A 21,082-nucleotide genomic window follows, 5' to 3' on the forward strand; every position below is an offset into this window, starting at 1 on the left:
ACCTGGAAAGCCGGCTGGGGATGGCAGGAGCAGCCTCTTGGGGCCAGCACAGAGGGATGAGAGGAGGGCCTGGGGCTCAGAGACCAAGGGTGTAGCCTCCGGTCACACAGGCAGCGTCTGGGCCTCCCTGGGGCACCCCAGAGCCCAGCCCTTTGCTCCGGTCCAGCGTCCCCCTAGCTGTGCCCTCACACCCCACCCCAGGTGAGGCTGGACCCTGGGCTCCTGCAGGGAGAGAGCCAAGAAATGCGGTCTGGGCGAGGCAGACTCCCAGGGCCATTCCTCTCCTGACTCACTCAGCTCCCTTACGTCAGAAGTGGGGCCAGGACAGCGGCACCCTGGGAGTGGCGAGGAGGAGCCCAGCACCGAGAGGCAGGGCGGCCGAGGGAAGGAGTGCTGGGGTGGGCGGCTGGCTGCGGGGTCAGAGGTGGGGGGGCTGGGGTTAACCTGCTGGGCGGGCAGGGAGGGGATGGTGACCCCAGGTGGTGACATGGGAGGTGGTGGGTACGGAGATGGAGGCCAGGGCGGGGCAGGTACGCAGGACCAGGGGACTGGCGGTGGCACAGTTTATTCCACTTCATGCAGACACTGAGCCACACGCTCAAGGAGCTTAAAAATAATACATTGAACCACACGGTGTCTGTCCCCCGACCACCCCCCAGGCACAGAAAGACACTGGCTGAGCGGGGTTGTGTCCGAGGGTCTGAAGCCTCTGTCCTGGGACGGGGCAGCAGTGTGGGCCCAGGTCGGGGGCAGTGTCCTTTCTCCCCAGAGGAAAAGTGCAGACAGGCCCGAGGCCCCAGGCAGGGAGGCCCCATTCTCACAGCGATTGGCAGCAGCGGGCCGGGCAGGGTCCTTCCCGGTCCTTCCCCTGAGGGCCCAGCCTGCCCGGCTCCGTGGGCGGGCAGCACCCTTGAGTCCCGGGTGCCTGGCGTTCAGTCCTGGGCCTCGTCGGAGCGCCACTTGAGAGCGTGGTCTCTGTGTGCGTCGGGCAGGATCTGGTTGCGCATCCCCCCGAGCAGGCTGGACGTGGCCTCGGTGGCTAGGATGAACGGCTTCACCACCGTGGGCGGCAGCTGGCGGATCACGCCCCCCACAGCGCCCGTCAGCCCCTTCTGCTCGTGTCCCCGAGATGCCACATCACAGATGGTCTGAGCTGTGTCCAGGATGCCCTGTAGGGGTTGGAGGTCAGTGCAGGGGTCTGGGTCGGGGGGCGGTGTGGGACAACTGGGAGCAGGGCAGGCCTCACCTCTCGAACCGTGTCATAGGCCTTGGCCACGCCCTCCCGCAGGTCCGCTGGCTGCTGGCCCCTTCGCAGCCTTCGCCCAGAGCGCTTGTCCTGCAGGGAGCGGGAGACGGGCACTGCCGGGGACAGGATGTCATACACCGTCTCGGCTGTGGCCTGGGGGGACACAGAGGGCACCAGATGAGGAGAGCTGGCCCGGGCAGCCCCTAAGCCCTGAGCCAGCCTCCAAGGACCATGCTGGACCCCCGGCCAGCCCGGGAAGCCCCCATCCCTGTCCCCCCTATGGTGGTGCTCCTGGGGTCAGGGGCCTTCACGTGGACGGCATGCCTCCTGAGGGGACTCTGCTAATGTCCTCTGGACCCAAACCCTCCTCCTGCTGACCACCATGTCCGTGTCCCCCCCACCCAGTCTGTGGGGTGTCACAAATGCGGCTTCCCTGAGTGCGCAGCCTCCGCAGTCCTGCCCCTCCCCGCCCTGCCAGCTCTGGGGGCAGCCCCAGCAGAGACCTGGGGTCCCCCACGCTCACCCCACGGATTATCAGTGAGCCCCTCACCGAGGCCGACCTGCCTTCTGTCTGCCGGCTGCTCTGTTCTCTGCCCCCATGTCTCGCACTCAACCTCACTCCTTTGCACCCAGCCTCCTCACCCGGCTGCGCCACACCCCAGCTTAGTGCCCTGGGTGAGGGGCCTCAGGTGCCTCTTATCCCTCCAGCCTCCTCTCTAGAGACCCTGCCGGGTCCCCACAGGGCTGTGCTTGCAGGTCCCAGAAGGCACCAGGCCAGTCATTTGGCCTCTCCTCTCCGTGACTGTCCCCCATAACTGCCCCCCTCAGGAGAGCTTTGGGGATGGAACAGGGCGCCGTGGAGCAGACCCTCCCTGCCCTGCACCTCTGGACGCCGGGCCACTAACCTGGATAGCCTGCACCAGGCGGTTGCTGAGTTCCAGGGCAGCGGAGGCCGTGGACGAGCCGAAGGAGGCCGCCCCCCGCTGCAGCCCCCGCATGAGGCGCCCATCCTTCCTGTACTGTTCGATGGGCAGCCACAGCAGGTCCCGGAACCCTTGGACTGGGGGGATGGGGTTGTCAGAGATGCCCAAGGCTGCACTGCCCCCATTTACCTGGCTTTAGGACCTCCTCCACCTATTCCCAATGGTGGTTTCTAGGCTGCCCCAAGGTATAGGCAGTTTCAAGAGCCCCCAAAGCCAGACACTCACAGAGCTGGACAACTGAGTGCATGGGGCCCACGCCGCCCAGCAGACCAGGCAGCTGGTTCTTGCGGATGTCCTGCAGCCACTCATTGAGAGCATAGCCCAGCACCTTGTCCACGCCCAAGAGCCTGGCAAGGGGAGAGGAGAGGACGGTGGAGTGGGGTAGAGCCACCCACTGAGGGGTCATGGGGCCAGGAGGACCTGAGGCACCCCAAGACCTCCCATGACCCCACCCAGCCCTGAGTGGAGGGATGACTGCCCATTTTACAGAGGAGAAACGGGCCCCAGAGGGGTGATGTTTTGGCCAAGGCCACACAGCCTGTCAGGAACAGAGCGAAGGGAAGATGGGGACCCTGGAGAGAGGCTGGGGTGCTGGAGCGTGTGGAGGGCTCACCCGTGCCGACAACACAGCCGCTTTAGCTTCAGCTCGGAGCAGTTGAGCTGGGCCAGGCCGATGAGGAGGCCAGCAAAGGTGCCCTGGGGTGGGGCAGGGGCTCAGGTTCACACATGGGGCACAGGGCCTGCCCGGCCCACAGGAGCCCTGGAGGCCGCTCAGCAGCCAGAGGTGCCTGGATGCAAGCCCTGGCCCCTCGGCCCCCAAAGACCAGGCCACAGAATGGGGGACCCCAGAGAGCGTCTGGCCCATGTGGCCACCCCACCCGACGGCCCCACTTACCACCTGGTCCATGGTGACGTGCTTGCCGTGGTAATCCAGCCAGATGGGCACCTCGGATGTGAAGCGGAACTCCCTGGGTGGGGCGTGGGGAAAGGGGTCCTTGGGTCACTGACCTCCCCGCTGCAGCCTGGCCCAGGGCCCCCAGCCCCCGGCCCCCCGCCCGTGGCCCTACCTGAAGTAGATGGGCTGCTGCTCAGCAGAGGAGGAGCCGTGTCCACCGCCCACGGCCTCCCGGGAGCCAGTCGTCTCTACGCCCTCGGGCTGCCCTTCCTGGGGGCTGCTGGGCTGGACTCGGGTCTCAGGGTGAGCTGGGTGGGGGGCAGAGACCAGGCATGGGCCCAGGCATGGCCAGGAGGCAGGAGGTGTGGACCCTCTCCTCCCTGGCCCAGCCTCTCACCCTCAGCAGAGGCGTCCGCCGGGACCATGGGGTTGATGCCGGCCACCAGGCTGGTGAAGAAGTCCTTGAGAAAGAGCAGGGCGTCCTGCGCGGGGAGGAGCGTGGGGAGGAGCGGCTCAGACTCAGGGGCTCAGAGGCAGCGGCGTTCCCCTGGGGCTCCGCCCCAGCCCAGCCCACTCACCTGGTCCACGTTGAGCCGCAGGGGCATCAGTGAGACTCGGAGGCAGCACTCAGGCCCACCCAGGTTGGTCGTGGGGGCCACGTGCAGCGCTTTGATGGTGAGCTGGGGGCAGAGGGCAAGCTCCGGGTGTCTGCTGGGCCTTGGGCCCGCGCCCCACCGCTCGCCCAGCCAGTCCTGCACCTGCACGTGCTGTTCCCTCAGCTGAGCCCCCCAAGCCCCGCCAGCCTCCCAGACAACCTGGGTGTGTTTGTGTACATACACGTGTGTGCATGCACACGTGGCTCCAGGGTCCCATGCCCAGCCCAGGGCGGACGGCAGGGTGGCCCATACCATGTTGGAGTGGGCGCGCCGCGGCATCCGCTCGCTCGTGTGTAGGTATAGGAACTTGTTGATCTGGGAGGAGGCGAGCCGGTCGCGGACCTCGAGCTCCTGCACGATGAACACCTGGCGGGACAGTGGCCGCTCCTCCAGTTCCTGGCCAGGGGCTGCGGGGCCTGTGGGGCCTGTGGCTGGCTCCGCTGGGTACACCTCATGCTGGAAGCTTACCTGAGGGGCGGACAGAGGCCTGAGCCAGGCAGGCAGGGCCAGACACGGAGGAGGGGATTGCCCCAGGCCCCCCTCTCCAGCCACCCTTCCTGCCCCCGGCCCCGTCTCAGCCCCAGTGGCTGCCACCAGGACACCTCCACATGGCCATCTCACAGTCATTTCAAACTTTTTGAACATTTCAAACACATGAACCACAACGGACCACTTCCCCCACTCCCATAGCCTTCCCATCACCTAAGCGGCACCCGTCCCCCCGTCATCCTAAGCACAAACCTTGGTCCAGGCTTCGCCCTCCCGCCTCTCCATCAACCATGCCTGTTGGTTTTGCTTCCTCAAAGCATCTCTCCAATCTGTGTGCAATACTGTCACTCCGCAGCTGCCACCTGGTCTTGGGGCTGCTGTCAGCTCTCCCCTGGATGGCTACCCTGCTTGTTCCCTCCAGCCCCTTCTCCGCACACCAGGGGGATCTTTGTAAAGGATGTGCCTGCCCATCTCGAGCCTGCAAACTCCTCACCATGGCCCCGCAAGGCCTTGCCCTCTGCCCTTGCTCCTGCTATGCCAGTGCGCTGGCCTCTCTCCGGCCCCTTGAACGGGGCAGGGCCTTCCTCAGCTTCAGGCCCTTGCCTCTCCCCCGGCACCGGCTCGCCGGCCCCTCAGTGCTCCGAGAGCCCCAGCCAGTGCTCCAAAGTACATCCCAGAGTTCTCAGCAACAACAGCTCTTGTGAGCTTGGGGGGTGGGGCTGCGCAGGCTCGCCCACAGCAAGCGGTACCTGCACGTGCCCGATCTCAGGTCAGCCTGACCCGCTCTCTCTCTCTCTCTCTCATGCACGTCCACTCCAATAGCCCAACCTGTGCTCCCACCATCATGATCTCTCCAGAATCTGACCATTCTTGCCCGCTCTGCTGCCACCGCCCTGCATGGCCACTGTTGCGTGCTGACTACATCTCATTTGAGTAAAAACCAAAACCATCCGTGGCCTGCAGGGCCCTTGTCGGCCCGTCCCGGCAGGATCTCTGGCCTCGTCTCCTGTTGTTGTCCTCCCTGCTCAGCTCCAGGCTCGCTGGCCTCCTCGCTGCTTCCGGAACACGGCAGGGACGCTCCCAGCTCCCAGCCTTCGCTGTGTCCTCCTCCTGAGAAGCCCTTCCCGGCTCACTTCCTCAGGTCCTCGTGCAAAGAGCACGTTTCCACGAGGACCCTCCTGCCCCTCCCTGCTCACTTTCCCGAGCACTCATCACATTTGACAGACTCGGTCTATCCTACTCCCTCCACTACGGTGCCAGTGACAGGAGGCCAGGGCTTTGCCCGTCACCGTATCCAGCATCTAGAACAGCACCCGGGATGCAGCATAGCGGCCACTCCATAAACACAGGAGCTGGTGCACAACCAGGGGCCACAGCGAGCTCCCGTGGAGTGAAGCACTGGCTGAACGGCAGGGACAAGAGGCCCCTGTCCCCCGCCCTGGCTGGCCTTCTGCAGCCCAAGTCCCCAGCTCACCTTGCTGAGCTGGATCTCCATGAGGACATGGTGCTGTCTCCCACTGCCCCCCTGCGTCCGCCAGGAGTTCTGCGGCCGGTTGGGGCCAGAAGAGCGGGAAGGGGAGCCCCTGGGGGCCGTGAGGCTGACTCTGGCTCTGGGAAGAGGGACAGGGGACAAATGGACTCAGGGGAAGCCCCTTCCTTTGCCCCCTCCCTTCAAGCAGGTCCTTCAGCCTGAGGCCAGGGACCCTCTCTGGCCTCAGCCCTGGCAGGTGGGCAGGGCAAGCGAGGAGGAACTGAGGCCAGCGAGGAGGCAAGCATCTGGCTCAAGGTTACCAGCGCCTGAAGGTCAGAGCTGGACCCCAGTCCAGACCCCATTTCCTGGGTGAGTGGGCCACCATGCCACAGTGGCCACCTGTACCTGCTCCTCCTCACCTGTGGCCGGGGTGGGGGCCAAAGTCTCGGCCCCCATAGAGGTGCCAGACGAGCGAGACCTCACGCAGCACCACGCGGCTGCTGGGCACCGGGAAGTGGGCGGGCGCCCGCAGCAGGTCCGTGCTGCCCAGTGGCCGTGAGAAGTGCCCATCCTGCACGACGATGGGGCCGGGATGCAGCTGCGTCACCACGGGCTCCCCATCTCGGGGCTGCAGGGAGGAGGCCATGTGAATCCAGGTGGCACAGACACCTCTCCTAGTCTAGGCCGCCCCCCATTTCTCCTCCATCCTCATGCCTCCCTCCCTGTTTCTGATGAAAGATGACTCTCGCGGGCCACAGTGCCCAGGGAATATGTCTGAGGGCCCTGTCCAGGGGGAGCCTGAGTGCCCCTCGCTCTGCTGGCCCTTTCTCCCCGGGACTAAGGTCTTGCTCATATGTGACAGTGAGTTTGGAGATTCCCACTGGCACGTGGGCCCAGGAGGTCAGCGCCCCTGCAGCCCCTGGCTCTCCTCACCCTCCCACTAACCACGCTGCTCCTCATCCACCTGATGGCCCGCCCCCCTGCCCCAGATGCCGTGCCTTCTCTCTTCCTCGGGAAATCCACTCGCTCCTTCCAAGCCCGGAGTCAGGGCAGCCTCCCCAGGCGACCCTCCCAGCCCCACCTCCCCAATGACAGTGACCACTTCCTGCCTCTCACAGCAGGAGCCCTAGAGGGGCATGAAACCGCGCTACCCTCTCCCACCCCTTCCTGGCCCGCGCCGCCTGCCCACCACGCACGGGGATGCCCAGGCCAGGAGCGTCAAGGATGCAGAACTCGTCACTGTCCAGAGTGTCTCCATCGTCCTCCGCTTCCTTTTCATCTTCCTTGGCCTCTGGGCGGGACCCCAAGCTGCCAGCGGGAGCCCTAACAGTGGGTGAGGGGGGCTGGGCCCCACTCCGTTCACCTGGGAATAGGTACACCGACACAGGCGAGGCCTGAGGGAGGGGGCCACCTGCGGGAGAGAAAGGCCGTTCGGAGGGGGTGGCCGACGTGGGTGCCTGATTGTGTCTGCAGGCCCCAAAGCACCCCCCACCCCACCTGAAGGCTGGGCCAGCTCCCGCAGGCTGCGCTCGGTGTCCAGGAGGGCGTCGGCCAGGTCCCGCTGGTTGATGAGGGCCGTCTCCACTGGGGGGCATGAGGGCAGGGAGGCAGGGCTCTCGGAGAGCTGGGCCAGGCAGGGGAGGAGCGGTGAATGAGTGACAGGAAGGGGGGGGTGGGGCCCAGGGCTCCCTCATCTCCAGGCCCCTGGGGGATGTGGCAGGGGAGGGGGCCTGGCAGAGCTCTGGTAGCCTGTGTGGCCAGGCCTCACCTGTACCTTCTGGCCGGCGATCTCCGTGGGGCTGGGGGGCCGGGGTGGGGGGTGCAGGTCGCCCTCACTCATTACGTACTGGAGCAGGTTGACCAGCAGGGCGCAGGAATCGGCACAGCTGTGCATGTGCACCACGTTGTTGGAGCAGCGCAGCTCGAACAGTGGCTGGCTCTGTGGGGGCGGGGTGGGGTGGGGACGCCATCAGCCCAGGCTCTATGCCCACCACACATAGATAGGCCCCGCTGGGCCTCCCCTGGGTGTGTCAGCCTGCCCAACAACCCCACTGAATGGACGGGCATACTGAGTGCAGAGGGTGAAAGGGGCTTTGCCCAGGGCCGCTGGAAGAAGCAGGAGTGCGCTCCTTGCACAAAGGGCTTCGCCCAGTCCAACCTGGGTGCCTGATTGTGTGCCGCTGGCCCCAGAGCACCCCTACCCCACCCGAAGGCTGGGCCAGCTCCCCAGGCTGCTTTCTCCCTGACCTCAGCCTATTATCTCCACTTACAAGTGAGGAATTTGGGGACCCACAAAGGCTGTCCGACTCGTGAGGCCCTGCTTTTGCGCTGACCGCAGCTGCCCTCTGGTGGCGGGGCTCACAGTGGGGGACACACATGGTGGACCTGGTCCTTTCCAGGGGGCCAACAACCACAGCCCAGCATGGGACAGGCAGGCAGTGACCATGACCTGAGCCCAGGCCCAGCGAGTAGAAGAGGAGAGATGGTGCGTGGGGAAAGGGTGATGTCCTGAAGCCTCCCTGGAACGTGTTGCCTGCTCTGGCTGGGGGACCCTGGGTGACCGCCACACTCACCAGTTTGCCCTCGGTGCTCCCCTTCCAGGTTTTGATCATGAGCTCCAGGAGGTCAACGTCCAAGACACAGACGTAATCTGCAGCAGAAGGTGGGAGAAGTTCCCACTGCCTCCCCACTCCCGGCCCCGGTGCCCCCACTGGGCGTGCACACGTGTGTGGGGGCTGAGAACCCAGCCAACCGCCGGGTGAGCACATCTCATGGGGAGGGAGCCCCGCCCGGGCCCTGCCCACCTCGCCGCAGGTCCAGGGTCTCCACCTCACACTTGTCGGACAGGTACAAGGCCGAGTCGTCGAGGATGAACCTGGTGGGGGACAGGGCTGAGAAGGGCCCAGGAGCCGCTGCAGGCGGCAGCTCCACGGGAGCCAGCGGGGGTGGGGGGGGCTCCCAAGCCCACAAGAAACTAGTGCTGGGCCCTCTCTGGCCCGGGCGTTCTTGTCTGTACTGCGGGAGACCAGGCCGGGTCTCCTGCGCCACAGGCCCAGACAGCAGGTGCTCGCCGGGGCCGGCAGCACTTTCTCGTTCATTCTCCACGTGCTCCGGCTCCTCCGCCTGACTGAGGCCTCACAGCAGCCCCGGGACGGAAGTGTCCTGTTTTCCCCCAACAACATTCCCTATTCTTTTAAACTAAGTCCTTATTTTAATGGCAACATAACGCAAGCTCCTTGAAGACATTTTAGAATACAGCAATAAAAAAGAAAAGGAGAATCCCTCATAAGCCCGCACCCAAATTCTGCAAAAAGTACCATACTTTTCCTTCCAGTCTTTTCTATGAAGCCACATAGATGTATATAAATACCCCCTCATAAATCTGTTTTTTAAAACATACGTAGTTTTCCATCCTGCCTTCTTCAGTAATTATTGTACTAAAGCATTTCCCCGTATTTTTCAGTTATGCTTCATAACTAATGGTTGGGTGGGCCATGTTTACCGAGCCAGGTTGTAATTTAAGGGCATTTAGATTGTTTGGAAGTTTTGGCTGTTTGAAGTTACAGCGCAGAGGCGCGCATTCCACCTCTCTTATGCTCACATCCTCAGGACAACCACCAGTGGGAAATGATCAGGTCAGAGCCCACAAATGCTTTTTTTAAGGCTCTGATTTGAGGTCCAACCACCCTCCAGGAGTTCCTAAGGGAGGGATCATTAACCTGAATGAACAGAAAAGCTCAGAGGACACACAGCAGGCAGGCAGGAGCATGGGGGAGTGGCAGCTGCAGTCCCGCTGGACGTAGGGGGGTGGGGGAGTGGGGGAGCAGCCCGCATACCTGAGCAGGAAGGTGGAGGTGTCCATGATGATGTTGCTGGAGAGAGTGAAGGTCTCGGCGGTGAGGAGGACACGCACAGGGAGGTAGAGGGGCCTGGGGGTCACATTGGAGTTGGGGCAGGCTCCTTACGCATAAGAGCCCGGCCCCGGCCCCGGCCCCGGCCCGCCCAGCCTGGGTACCTGTAGTCCACGGCGCAGGAGAAGAGGTGTGTGTGCAGGACGGTGATGACCGTCGGGGGCAGGTAGCCCAGCACTGGGTCATCCAGCACATCCAAGAACTCCAGCAGCTTTAGGGGCCAGGGCGGAAGGGGCGGTGAGGATGGGAGCTTCCTTCCTCCTCTAACCAGCCAGCTCCCTATATGCTGCCCATCAGTTGCCTACCACAGCCCTTGCCCAGGAAAGCCAGCTTCAGCCCAGGCCATGCCCCTCACACCCGCCTCCTCCCAGCCGAGAGACCTGCCCACCATGGCACCCTCCCTCACCTGGGAGTGCCAGCTCTGCTCTGGCAGGGCCATGTAGTGGCGCAGGGTGGCTCTGTGCAGCCGCAGTGTCACCAGGAACTCCTGGGGGGGGGGGGCACAGTCAGTGCAGTGGGAGCCCAGCCCGCCATGCACCAGGGAGGCAGCTGCCCCAGCCAAGTGGGTGGGCCAGAGCAGGTGTGGCTGTACCTTGATGTTCTTGTGGGGGTCCAGGTGGATGCGCACAGCAGTGGACAGCATGTGGGGGACGCGGCCCTGGCCCTTGGGGCCCAAAGCTCCTCGCTCAGTCACCCCTTCCTCCGATGGGTAGATGGTTGGGGCCAGCTGGGCTGGAGGAGCGAAGCTGGGCAGCTCTAGGTGACTGGGCAGCTCGTAGTCATCCACGGCCGCTGGGGAGGCATCTGGTGAGCCCCTGCCAAGCCGGCTGATCGCCCACTCCACCCAGGGCCCACAGCCCTCCTGCAAGCCCCCACCCCTGACCATGGACCCTAGAGACCCCAAGGCGACTGGCCTCCAGCCCTCACACCTCGATGGTAGAGTGTTGCCTTTTCGGCTTCGAGGCAGAAGTAGCCGAGTCCTGGCTGGCCGCGGTACTGAGTGACGCTAAAGATGGTGCCTTGCTCCACATCCAGCACCAGCTCCCCGTGCACGGCCTCCAGCCGCTGCCCGCCCTCGTCCTGCAGACACAGCACGTGGCTTGGCCCCACCAGCTGCACCCCGCCGCTGCCCCACCCTCAGGGATGAGGGGGCCTCCTGGAGCCCTGACTCATGAGGGTCAGCTCCAGCCTCTACCCAGACTCTGCCAGAGGCCCAGGGCAGCACTTGCTGCTTTTGCCAGAAGAGTCATCCCAGCTCTGCCTGCCTCCTAGCAGCCAATGGTGCCAATGTGGACCCCTGCCTCACACAGCAGGCGCTAGTAACTGGATGATGGGGCGTATCGGGACGGGTGGGCCAGTGGGTGGGGGGTGAGTGCAGCTGGCTGGACAGACTACACTCACCCCCACTGAGGCCTATTTCCCACATTCCCAATTTGGAGCTGTTCCCCCGGTCTTGCTCTCCTGCCAGTGGGGGCTCTGGAGTCAGGGGCTCACCTCTCCCTGGGCTGCCCTCACCTTGGTCTCACAGAGGGCTGTGATCCGACCCGTCAGCACCGTCACCAGGGTAGAGAAGGTGCTCTGGGAGTGAGGGCTCGGGGACTCGGAGGCAGGAGGCTGGGGGGCGCCTGATGCCCCCACCGAGAAGAAGTGGGCATCCTCGTCATCGGAGTCTGAGTCTGGGGTGAGATCAAGGAGCCGAGTGGGAAGGACACCTGGGAGGGCTACCCCAGCCCTGCCCAGCTCCGGGGGCCCCGGGCCCCCACCAGGATGCCCATCCTACCCAGCTTGAAGGCTGACTTGCACATCTTGAAGTTGTCGTGCCAGAAGCCTGAAGGGCCCGGGTAGCCCGAAGGGTGAGCAGCAGGCTCGGGGGCAGGAACCAGGTCAGCGGGCTCCCACATGAGCAGGTCGTTGTTGATCCTGAGATAGGTGGACAGATGGACGGCGGTGGTGAGGGAGGCCCAGCCTGGCCCACCCCGGCCCACCCCTTGCCAGCCCCCTCCCTGCCCGTGTCGCCACCTGTTGTACAGGCTCTCGTAGACCTCCTTGCTGGGCAGGAAGACGTGGGCACTCGGCAGGACCACTTCCAGGCTGCAGCGCGACAGCGCCAGGGCCCGGCTCTGGAAGGCTCTCATCTCCTCAGAGTCTCCAGGAATCACCATCTGGATGGGGGGCGGGGAAAGGCATCTGAGAGATGGCTGGGAATCACCCAGGCCTGCATCCTGACTTCCCACCATTCACTCATTCTCATTCACTCATTCATACACACAAGCCCTTCTCTGCGGGGCTGTCTGACAGCCCTCTCGTGCGAAGCATCGACCATGTGCCAACCCTGCTCTGAGGGCCTCAGGTATGGGAAACCCTTTTATCCACAACAGGCCTATGAGATGAGGAAACTCATCTGTAGGTAACTCTCCAAGAGGGTGGGCGACTCCCCAGGATGACACAGCCACTGAGTGGGAGAGTCTGGATTTGAACCCAGGCCGTTTGGACAGAGGCCAGGCCCTTAACTGCCTCTCACTCAACCCTCATCAGCTTCAGAGAAGAGGATCCTGAGGCCCAAGTGTACATGGCTGATAAACAGCTGAGGGGATAGGTTCCTGGTCTTCCTGATGGAGATCCACAGCCACCAGGGCCTGCCCTCAGCAGTGCTCTCTCTCCCGGCCCCACAGGCTGGAGTGCTTGCGACTCCCAGTGACCCAAGATGATAGAAGAGATGAAATTCTCACTGGTGCCAAGTCACATCACCTGGTGCCCCAGGGAGGCCTGCTCCCTGGCCCACAGCCACCTCTGAGACGCCTTGGGCCTCACCTCCTCTGTCTCGTACATCGTCCTCTTGGAGGAGAAGGGCGAGGGCTCGGGCTCCCGCAGCTCGCATGGACTCTCGGCCGACAGCTCCAGCTCCTCTCCCTTCTCCGGGGCCACCTCCCACTGTGCGCTGCTGACCTGGGGGTTCAGGGTCACCACTACCCTGCCGGGGCACAGGCCTGTCACTGGCATGCAAGCCCCCAGCCCCTGGTCCCGAATGGCCTCCCACCACCCTCAGTGGCAAAGCCCTCCTCTCCTGCTTGCCCCTTCCAGAGACCCCACTTACTGGGGCAGGAAGTACTTGCGTCCAGGGCTCTTGGGATCCAGGGCTCTGGAGACCCGCAGGCAGGGGACAGGGGGCTTCTCCCCATCTTCATAGGTGCCTGGAGAGGATGGGCGGGGTGGGGGGTTATCACTGCTGCCTCTCATGATTATTTCTTCCCCAATGCCAGGTGGGGTCAGCGGGGGCGTGGACCCCCACCGCAGTGACTGTCCTTTACTGTTTACAGACCTGTGTCCTCCCTCATGCCCATGGTGTGCAGCAGCCCAGGGATAAAGGTCCACTCTGCTCGCTGCCAGGCAATACTGATGCCCCACAGAGCTGGTGAGGCCTTGGCCAGGGTCTGCCCCGCTATGTCCCAGCCCCTTCTGTAGCCCCAAGCCCCCTGCACCTGGTGTCATCCCCCTGGGGCTCTCACCATGTAGGTCAGAGCAGGTAAGTTCGAGGCGGGTGGGGGCCGGGGGACCAGGCCCACTGCTCAGCTCTGATCGGAACTGGGGCTCGCTCAGCTCCAGCCGCAGCTGCTCAGCCCGCACAGCCCGGCCTGCCCACGGGTCCCGCTCAGGCCGCAGGTCGGCAATGGGGAATCGCAGCCGCAGTGTGGCCCGGGGTGCTGAGAGCTGCATCACTGTCTGCTGCTCGGCAGCTGCGGGGGGCTCCGTCTGCAGGAGGTGGGGGGTCAGAGGTGCCATGAGGGCCCCCACCACTGTGGTCTCAGGCAGAGGGTCCGTGCCCCACTCCCCGCCCCTGCTGGGCATCTCACCAGCAGGCCGGCAGGCGGCTCGGGAGGGGGTGTGGTGGCCAGGTGCAGCAGGGCAGTGAGCCGGTCCAGGGCCCCCAGCTCCACATCCGCCTGGAAGTCAGCCAGGTCCAGGGTTATTTCTGAGTGGCAATGGCAGGCAGCTGGGCGCCGGGGTCGGCTCTGAGGGCGAGGGTGTTCAGGTCAGCGAAGGCTGTGGGGTGGGTGAGGGCAGGATGGGAAGGGGCCCCTTTGAGCAAAAACAGAACACAGAGCCCTCCTGGGTGGTAAGGAGAAAAGCTCGGGCAGGGGACCCAGGAGGGGATGGGAGACCCTCACCACCCTGCCCAAGGCAGAAAACCATGTTGGTTTAATAAAAGCTACCCAATACTCGCCACTCCCAGCCCTGGAGGCCAGCAGGGGATTGCCATGATGAGCCAGAAGAGGGGCAACCAGGCTGAGAATGACGCAGACATATTCAAGGGCCCCGGGCTGTGCTCTGGTTGGAGCACAGGGTAAGCGGGTGGAGGGCGGGAGTGGGGAGACACCGGGGAAGCCTGGTGGGAGGGGGTCAACACACCACGGGAAACAGCCAAGGGCCCCTAGGTCTGGAGAGGGGTGGGTTACCTTGGGCACACGGCGTAGGGTCTGTGTGTGGTGCAGGTGGGCGCAGGGCCGAGCTGAGGCCTGGGAGCCCAGGCTGCTGGGGAAGCTCAGGATCTGGGATGGGACACAGGAGGTGAAAGTCAGGCCAAGCCCCACGCCCAGCCGAACCTCCAGGCCCTGGCGTGCACACTGATGCTCCGTGGCCCTCACCTCTGTGTACTCAGGCTCCGAAGTGTCCCTGGGCCACAGACACTCCAGCACCTCGAGCTGCCCAAAGTGCACCTCCGTGCTGGTGGTCCGCCGGCCCCTGCCGGTCCGCAGCTCCCAGGACAGCTGCACGGCAGCACCCGTTAGCCTGCAGCGAAGAAGCTGGGCATCAGAGGGCGGACGTGGGGAGCTCAGGCAGACCCTCCTCAGGCCTCTGCCACGGGCTTGTACCGGACATGGCTACAGGGACAGGCCCTCTGGAAGCGCGGTCGGAGATGGTGGAAGTCACGGGAACCGAAGGGCCCATCCTTGGTGGCATCAAATTCGGCAAAGAAGTGGCTGGTGAGGTCAGGTGGTCCAGAAGACGGGGCGGACGTCTGAAGCAAGGTCACGGTCACACCCCCCAAGGTCATCTTTAGCAGCGAGTCAGGGCGCAGGGTGTCTGGGAGGGGCGTGGGGGCCGTCTTGCCTGAGGGGACAGAAGCTTCACCAGAGGCTCCCCAGAGCTCACGGGCATCCCAAGTAGAGTGACAGACACCAGGCTGGAGGCTGGGAGAAGCCCTGACCCAGCTGGCAGGGGCTCTGGCAGGGGGCTTGGCCAGGCAGGGGTGACATGGAGCCTCGTTATGCCAGGTGCTGAGACCAGGCCCAATTCAACCCTGTCAAGGGAGTGGAAGGGACTAGAAGGAATAGAGCATCAGCCCAGCACCTGACACACAAGCTCTCAACAAACATAGGCCAACATACAGCCTGGCAGGGGCAGATCTCATCTCCCTTGAATGGAAGGGGAAACTAAGTCTCAGAGAGTCGAAGAGCTTGGCCCAAGATCCCTGACGCTGAAACCTAGGCTCTGTCCATTACTGAGCATCCCCAGGGAACCAAGTCACCAACGGTGGACCTCCAGGCATGCGCATGTGACATCACGTCGGTACTGGGTCCTCTTCCAGCTCTTCCTGCCCCAGAGCACTCACCAGTTGGGTGGCCCTGGGCAGACAGCCGACGGGGGGCCGAGTCGCTGTGCACAGAGGAGCCCAGGTCGACATCGGAGAGGGAGAGCTCAGAGACGGCCGAGGCCACGCTGCTCGTGAGGCCCGCCATGGAGAAGAAGAGGTCTGGCGGCCAGAGGAGGGGCGTCAGGGCCAGCCGGGCTCGACTCCAACTCCTGCACCCACACTAGCCACCCTGCTAACGGCCAGCTCTGGCCCCACACCCACCAGTGCTGTCCAGGCTGACAACAGGATTGACAAGGGGGTCTGGGCTGACGGGCTCGGCCACAGCCCCCGCCTGCAGCTGTTGGTTCAGGTCCTGCTCAATCAGCCACAAGTCTTCAGCCCCGAGCGGCCGGCTCCTGTTGAGCTTGTCAATCAGGCACTCGGGGTCTACAGAGAGGACACTTCTTTGTGTGAAGCCAGCCGGGCCGGGCCCTCCCCAGCCATCCTACCCCCGGGACCTCCCAGAGGCCTTACCGGCAAGGCTCACGGCATCAAGCAGTTCCCGAAGCTGCTGGAGCTGCCGTGGGGTGAGGAGCAGGTGCAGGGAGCCCAGCTGTCCGGCCACCTCCAGCTGGGGGCAGATGGGGCAGCCATGGAGCCTAAACCCACCACCCACCTGCCCTCATCCTGAGCGGACAGGATGCCAGTTGCCAGCCTAAGCTCTGTCACCAACTAGCTGTGTGACCCTGGCCCCAACTTGACTTCTCTCAGCCTCATTTTCTCCAGTTGCCAAGGAGGCAGTAATTTTCCCCATTCAACGACCCCACTTTGTCCCAGGGAAGGTCAGAATCGCTGAGGAGGAGTCTGAGATGGGGCCCACTCCCTCCTCTCCAGGGGCCTCGGGACCCACCTTGGGGCCTGGGAAGGCCTCATTTTGTTTCAATTTCACCGTCAGCTCCATGTACCCTGAGCAGCTGCCGATCTGTAAGGGGGGCTCTGGGGGTTCTTCCTGGGAGATGAGAGGATACAGGAGGGAAGGGGTGGAGAAGATGAGGTCAGAGACAGTCAGAAGGGATGGGGGGGCAGAGGGGTCAAGGGCCAGAGAGGACAGAGATTAGAAGGAGAAAGAGACTGTGGGTTCAGAGTTGGCCCACCTGTGCGGGGAGCTCCTCGAAGTGCAGGCGAACCCCCGCCAGCTGCAGCAGCTTGTGCAGGAAGGCGGGAGGCTGGTGCACGTCCACCGGGGGCGCCTGGCTTGGGTCCCGCACTGCCTCGTCACAGTACTCCAGTCTGGGGAGTGCAGGGTCAGCCCTTGCCCAGGTACCCTGAGCCTGAAGCCCCCCCGCAAAGTATTCTGTTCTAGGGGTCTGGGGTCAGAGAGTCTGGCCTGCAGAGCTGTCCCATCCTAGCCAGGCCATCCTGGACCTCCATGGCCAGCTTGGGGGCTCAGCACCGCTCCTCAGACCCACGGCATGGAATCTGATCCTTGGGGCCCCAGCCTTGGCCCCTGAACACTGCTCCAGGCTCACAGCACAGCCTGCCTCCCCCTGCTTCGGCCACCGCCCAGGCCCACTCAGACGTGCCCTTCCCAAGACCAGGCTGGGGGTGGGGCAGGACAGAGTCATTCTGCAGCCCCCCACTCCCCTCTTCCTCATGCCAGCCCACCCCACCTGGCCTGCCCTACCTCTGCACGTGGACTTCCACTGCCACGCCATGCTCCCCGTCACCTGGAGAGTGCTCCACCCTCACGACAGTGTCCAGGAAGGTCACCTTGATCCTTCGCAGCACTGAGGGGTGGAGAGGGGTCTCAGGTCACGTGGAGCAGCAAGGGACAGGCAGAGTTCCCCTGCTGGGGCAGGGGGGTGGCCTCACTGCCGTCTGGGCCCCCTCTGTCCCGTGGACCTCAGAGGGGCAGGGTGGTGGAGAAGGGCCCGTTTACCAGTCTCGATGGTCTGGGCAAACATCTCCAGCCCTTCCAGGGGCTGTGGTGGCTCAGAGGGCTCGGGCAGCCCGTCCCGCAGGCACTCCTGAGCCAGCTGCAGGCTTGTGGTCATGCATGAGGCCCAGCTCTGCGAGTCGGCGGCCCCTGGCCCTGCTGGTAGGAAGAGAGTCTCAGAGCAGGCAGGCCCCCTCCCACCACCTGCTCTGCCCTCAGCCCAGCCTCGCCCTGCACTCACCTGGGCCCTGGCGGGGCTGCAGGGTGAGCTGGAGGCCTGACACGTGCACGGTGCAGTGGTCGGTGAGCAGCGCAGCCCAGGGCACGGCCACCTCGATGGAGCCCACGAAGCCTTCCACCAGCTCCAGGGGCGACTCCATGGACTCCAGCACCTCGTTCACAGACTAAGAGTAGCAGGGGACAGAGCCGGCTCAGGGAAACCCCAAATCTGGCTGTCTCCCCGGCTGCCGCACCCCTCGTCTGGCTGTTCCACCTTGGAGAGCGCCTCGCTCTCCCCATCCCTCCACATGCTACTGCAGAGATCCTACTTTTGCTCATGCTGATCCCTACTCTTGGCCCACCCTATCCCAGCATCATCTTCTCATGCCCAATCTTTCAAGTCCAAGGCGGGAGAGCTGGAGGATGAAGGGGGGAAGCCAGGCAGAGGGGATGGAAGGCGGAGTGTTCCAGGCATGGGAACAGCATGTGCAAAGGCCCAGCAGAGAGCAGCAGCACCCCAAGTTCACTCTGGGTGAGCACGGGGTTCAAGGGGAGGGTCCAGGATAGGCAGGCAGGGGGCTGACCTGAGCTGAGGGGACCATCCCAACTCCAAACACTGGTGTGCTGAACATCTCTGAGGCACAAGGTCGAGCCCCCAGGTACAAATAGGGGAGTAAGTGCACCCACACCAGCCTGGGAGCTCCCTGAGGGCAGCAGCCTACCTGCTTTCTCTGTGTGACCACAGCGCATGTGGTGCCACCCAGAGAGGGCCTCAGTAACCACTTGCTGGATTGGTGAATAAACACATACATGACAGAACTAGAAGGCCCATAGGGATCCAGTCCAAATTCCTCCCCCAGAGATCCACGGATGGGGAAACTGAAGCCTACAGAGGAGAAGCGACTAGTCTAGTCACCCAGTGTCCTGTAGGGACTGAGACTGGGACCCAGGCCTCTCTACTCCATCGCAGTCCAGGGTCCGCAGGCACTCGGCTTCTTCTGGGGTCTTCAAGGTAGGGGCTGCAGGCCGAGCAGCTGGGAGGAGGGGCTGGCTATTGGAAAAGCACCTGCACTCCACCAGGGCCCAACTCCTCCACGGAGGCCAGCCCCGAAAGCAGCCTCGCTAGGAGCCAATTCAATCGCCAGCACTGGGGCTGGGTGGGGTGGGTGGGACTGTTTTCTGGGATCGGAAGTAGAAAGAGGTGGCCTAGAGGTCTAGGTCATTTCTTTCAGGCCAGATTAAGGGGCTGAAGTCAGAGGTCAGAAAAGGCCTCCTCCACTGGGATTCACAGGCAAGAGGCTACCGGGAGGTGCCCCCAACTCTGGGCTCAGGGGGTCTCCCCCTACCCTACATTTGCTCAGGAAGGCCTGGCTGGCCCCTAAAGCCCAGCTCTTCCGCCCCGATTACCCTGAAGCCAGGCACCCTGTCTCAGCCAGAGACCCCTGCCCCATGCGCACTCCTGCTGCCCTGGCATGGAGGGTTGACCCAGTGCTAGCTCTGGGCTGGCGCCTCTAATTGGTGGCTCCTTTGCAACTTCCCAGGTCAGCTGAGCCATGAGTCACCGCCCCCAGCCTCAGGCCTCTGACCCAGACCTCACTCCTCTCTGCTTCCCCAGCATCTCCCTGGGCTTCCTGCCTGCCAGAGGCCAGACCGCTCCACTTTTCCTGGGGGCTTCCCTCCAGGTGGGGTTGCTGACTCCCCCAAGCCCATCCCCAAACACCCGCTTGGTCCATCCCACTCTCCCTAAAGCAGGAAGTAAGGAGTGACAGCAGTCACACGAGGTGTTGATCAACATGGGTGTTGACGAAGTTGTTGACATCCATATCAGGAGGTTAATGCCACCCACCAGGCCCAGGACCATGGTGGGGTCAGGAGGTCAGGGCACCTTTCCCACAGGTGCCCTCAGCAGGGCTCCGGGCCTCTACCAGCCTTCCCTGACCAGCTGCACGGCCCCAACTCTGTCACTGCCCTGGCCAGGTCCCACCGGAGCCCCCTAGTTCCTCCACTCCCGCCTCCCCCTCTCCTTAGCCCCTCGGCACCACGCTCCTCAACTCAGGCCCCAAACTCGATGTGCTCATTCTGGCATTCTCCAGACAAGTGACATCTCCCCCTCCAGCCTGTTTCTGCTCCAGTGAAGAGGAGGCAGGAACCCCATCCCGCGCAGGTTCTGGCTCTGGAGGCGATGAGCCGGGTCTCTCCGACGCCTGGAAAGGGCCAGACTCCCACGGCCTCTCCACGCTGGTGCCTGCTCCCCCGGCCTGACCCTTTCTCCGGGAGCCTCAGATCGCTGCGCCCCCGCCCCTTCCCGGACTCGGGCCTGTCTCCTCACCCAGATCTCCAGGTGGATATCCCGCAGGGCAACGCTGCCCTTGTACAGATCGAGGCTGAGCTGGTCCAGGCTGAGGTGCTCCTGGAAGAAGTGACCCAAGTAGTGGTGCAGCAAGTAGCGGCAGACCCGCTCTTTCACACAGTTCGACCATGGCCACAGCCATCGTGACATCTCGGAGACCGCCGGGCCCGCGCCGCCTCCGCTCGCCGCCCGCCGGCGATCCCCTTCCGGCAGCGCTGTTCACTAGAGCCCCCGGCTCACCCCGCCGCTTCTCTCAGCGCCAGGCCGCACCCCCGGAGGCTCAGCCACGCCCCCCACGCTCACTGCCATTGGCCATTGCAAAGGGCGAGGCCTACTGATTGGCCGCGGGGGGCGGAGCCTTCGGGCGCGAAAAAGGGACCGGGCTCTCTGCAAGACATAGAGCTCCCAGCTTTGATCTACGCTTGCGTATAAATTCTGGGGCGGGGCGGCCTTTAACCTCGCCTGTACAGGCTCCGGGAAGGCTGTTGCTGGAGGTGCCAGCTCCGCAAAGGACTGCGCATGTGCCGACTCGTCCGACGGCTTGAGGTAGTTGGGGAGGATTTAAAGGGACAGTGTCCCGTCAAACTTCGTAAAAAGCTTCCCAGAGGAATGAAGTCAGTGTGAGAGCCGCAGCACGCAGCTGTAGAAACAATTAAGTGAATGAACATTTGCATTTTACGAAACGCTTTATCATCCTTTATCTCATTCAGACCTCATAACAATCCTCTAAGGTAGAGATTACTGTCACCATTTTACAGATAACAGGTTTATTAGGGTTACTGTGAGTCCATCAGCAAGGAGGTCTTTTTTTCCACTCCTCACCTGGAATATTCAGCAGATTTACTGACCCTCCCCTCTCTCTGCAGTTGGGCCTCCAGCCTCTCTCTGGAATAATAAATAATAATAGTTTTTCGTATTTCTAATCCTGGATTCTAAAACCCTTGAGCAGGGAGGCTGTTGTTTTTGTACAGCCAGTGAGCTAAGCATGGCTTTCACATTTTTAAACAGTTGGAAAAAATCGGAGGAACAAGATTTCACAACACGTGAAAATCATATGAAATTCACGAGTCAGTGTCCAGCCACAACGTTTTGGTGGAACACAGCCATGCTCATTCAATTAAGGACCGTCTAGGGCTGTGTTCTTGCTACAGCAGTAGAGTTGAATGAATACTTGAGACTGAGGCCTGCGAAGCCTAAAATATTTATTTTCTGGCCCTTTACGGAAAAAGTTTGCCGACCCCTGCTCTGCAGGGTTGGTCACACAAACCCTCTTACATCGTGAGTGATTTAAGAGACGCTCACAAGTAATTATAATCTATTTTAGCCTTACCTGGGAGATGGATTCTACTGCAAT

General features: G+C 63.1%; 1 protein-coding gene across 4 annotated transcripts; it reads right to left on the minus strand.

The window, feature by feature from the left end:
* Nucleotides 1-547: 547 nt before the first annotated feature.
* ATG2A (autophagy related 2A) lies at nucleotides 548-19,996 on the minus strand. Of its 4 annotated transcripts, none has more exons than XM_044762137.2 (41): nucleotides 19,708-19,996; nucleotides 17,401-17,563; nucleotides 17,163-17,315; nucleotides 16,908-17,010; nucleotides 16,378-16,513; nucleotides 16,134-16,232; nucleotides 15,758-15,854; nucleotides 15,506-15,670; nucleotides 15,263-15,403; nucleotides 14,523-14,760; nucleotides 14,295-14,439; nucleotides 14,106-14,198; nucleotides 13,503-13,661; nucleotides 13,158-13,401; nucleotides 12,746-12,842; nucleotides 12,463-12,622; nucleotides 11,671-11,813; nucleotides 11,432-11,571; nucleotides 11,167-11,327; nucleotides 10,581-10,731; nucleotides 10,244-10,443; nucleotides 10,058-10,138; nucleotides 9,756-9,862; nucleotides 9,577-9,669; nucleotides 8,545-8,615; nucleotides 8,314-8,390; nucleotides 7,515-7,679; nucleotides 7,238-7,364; nucleotides 6,937-7,151; nucleotides 6,160-6,368; nucleotides 5,744-5,879; nucleotides 4,033-4,248; nucleotides 3,703-3,804; nucleotides 3,522-3,606; nucleotides 3,297-3,432; nucleotides 3,125-3,197; nucleotides 2,843-2,925; nucleotides 2,455-2,576; nucleotides 2,152-2,306; nucleotides 1,247-1,399; nucleotides 548-1,169 (listed from the first exon to the last, which is right to left on the minus strand). In XM_044762137.2, exons 1-41 carry the CDS (start codon nucleotides 19,876-19,878, stop codon nucleotides 933-935), a joined length of 5,802 nt encoding a protein of 1,933 aa, XP_044618072.2. In that variant the 5' UTR covers nucleotides 19,879-19,996; the 3' UTR covers nucleotides 548-932. The 4 variants fall into 4 exon arrangements, with proteins under 4 accessions (XP_044618072.2, XP_044618070.2, XP_044618071.2 ...); XM_044762135.2 differs by having other exon boundaries at nucleotides 7,509-7,679; XM_044762136.2 differs by having other exon boundaries at nucleotides 17,163-17,318.
* Nucleotides 19,997-21,082: the final 1,086 nt, after the last annotated feature.

This window comes from Equus asinus, chromosome 17 (genome assembly GCF_041296235.1).
Source record: "Equus asinus isolate D_3611 breed Donkey chromosome 17, EquAss-T2T_v2, whole genome shotgun sequence".
NCBI lineage: Eukaryota > Metazoa > Chordata > Mammalia > Perissodactyla > Equidae > Equus > Equus asinus.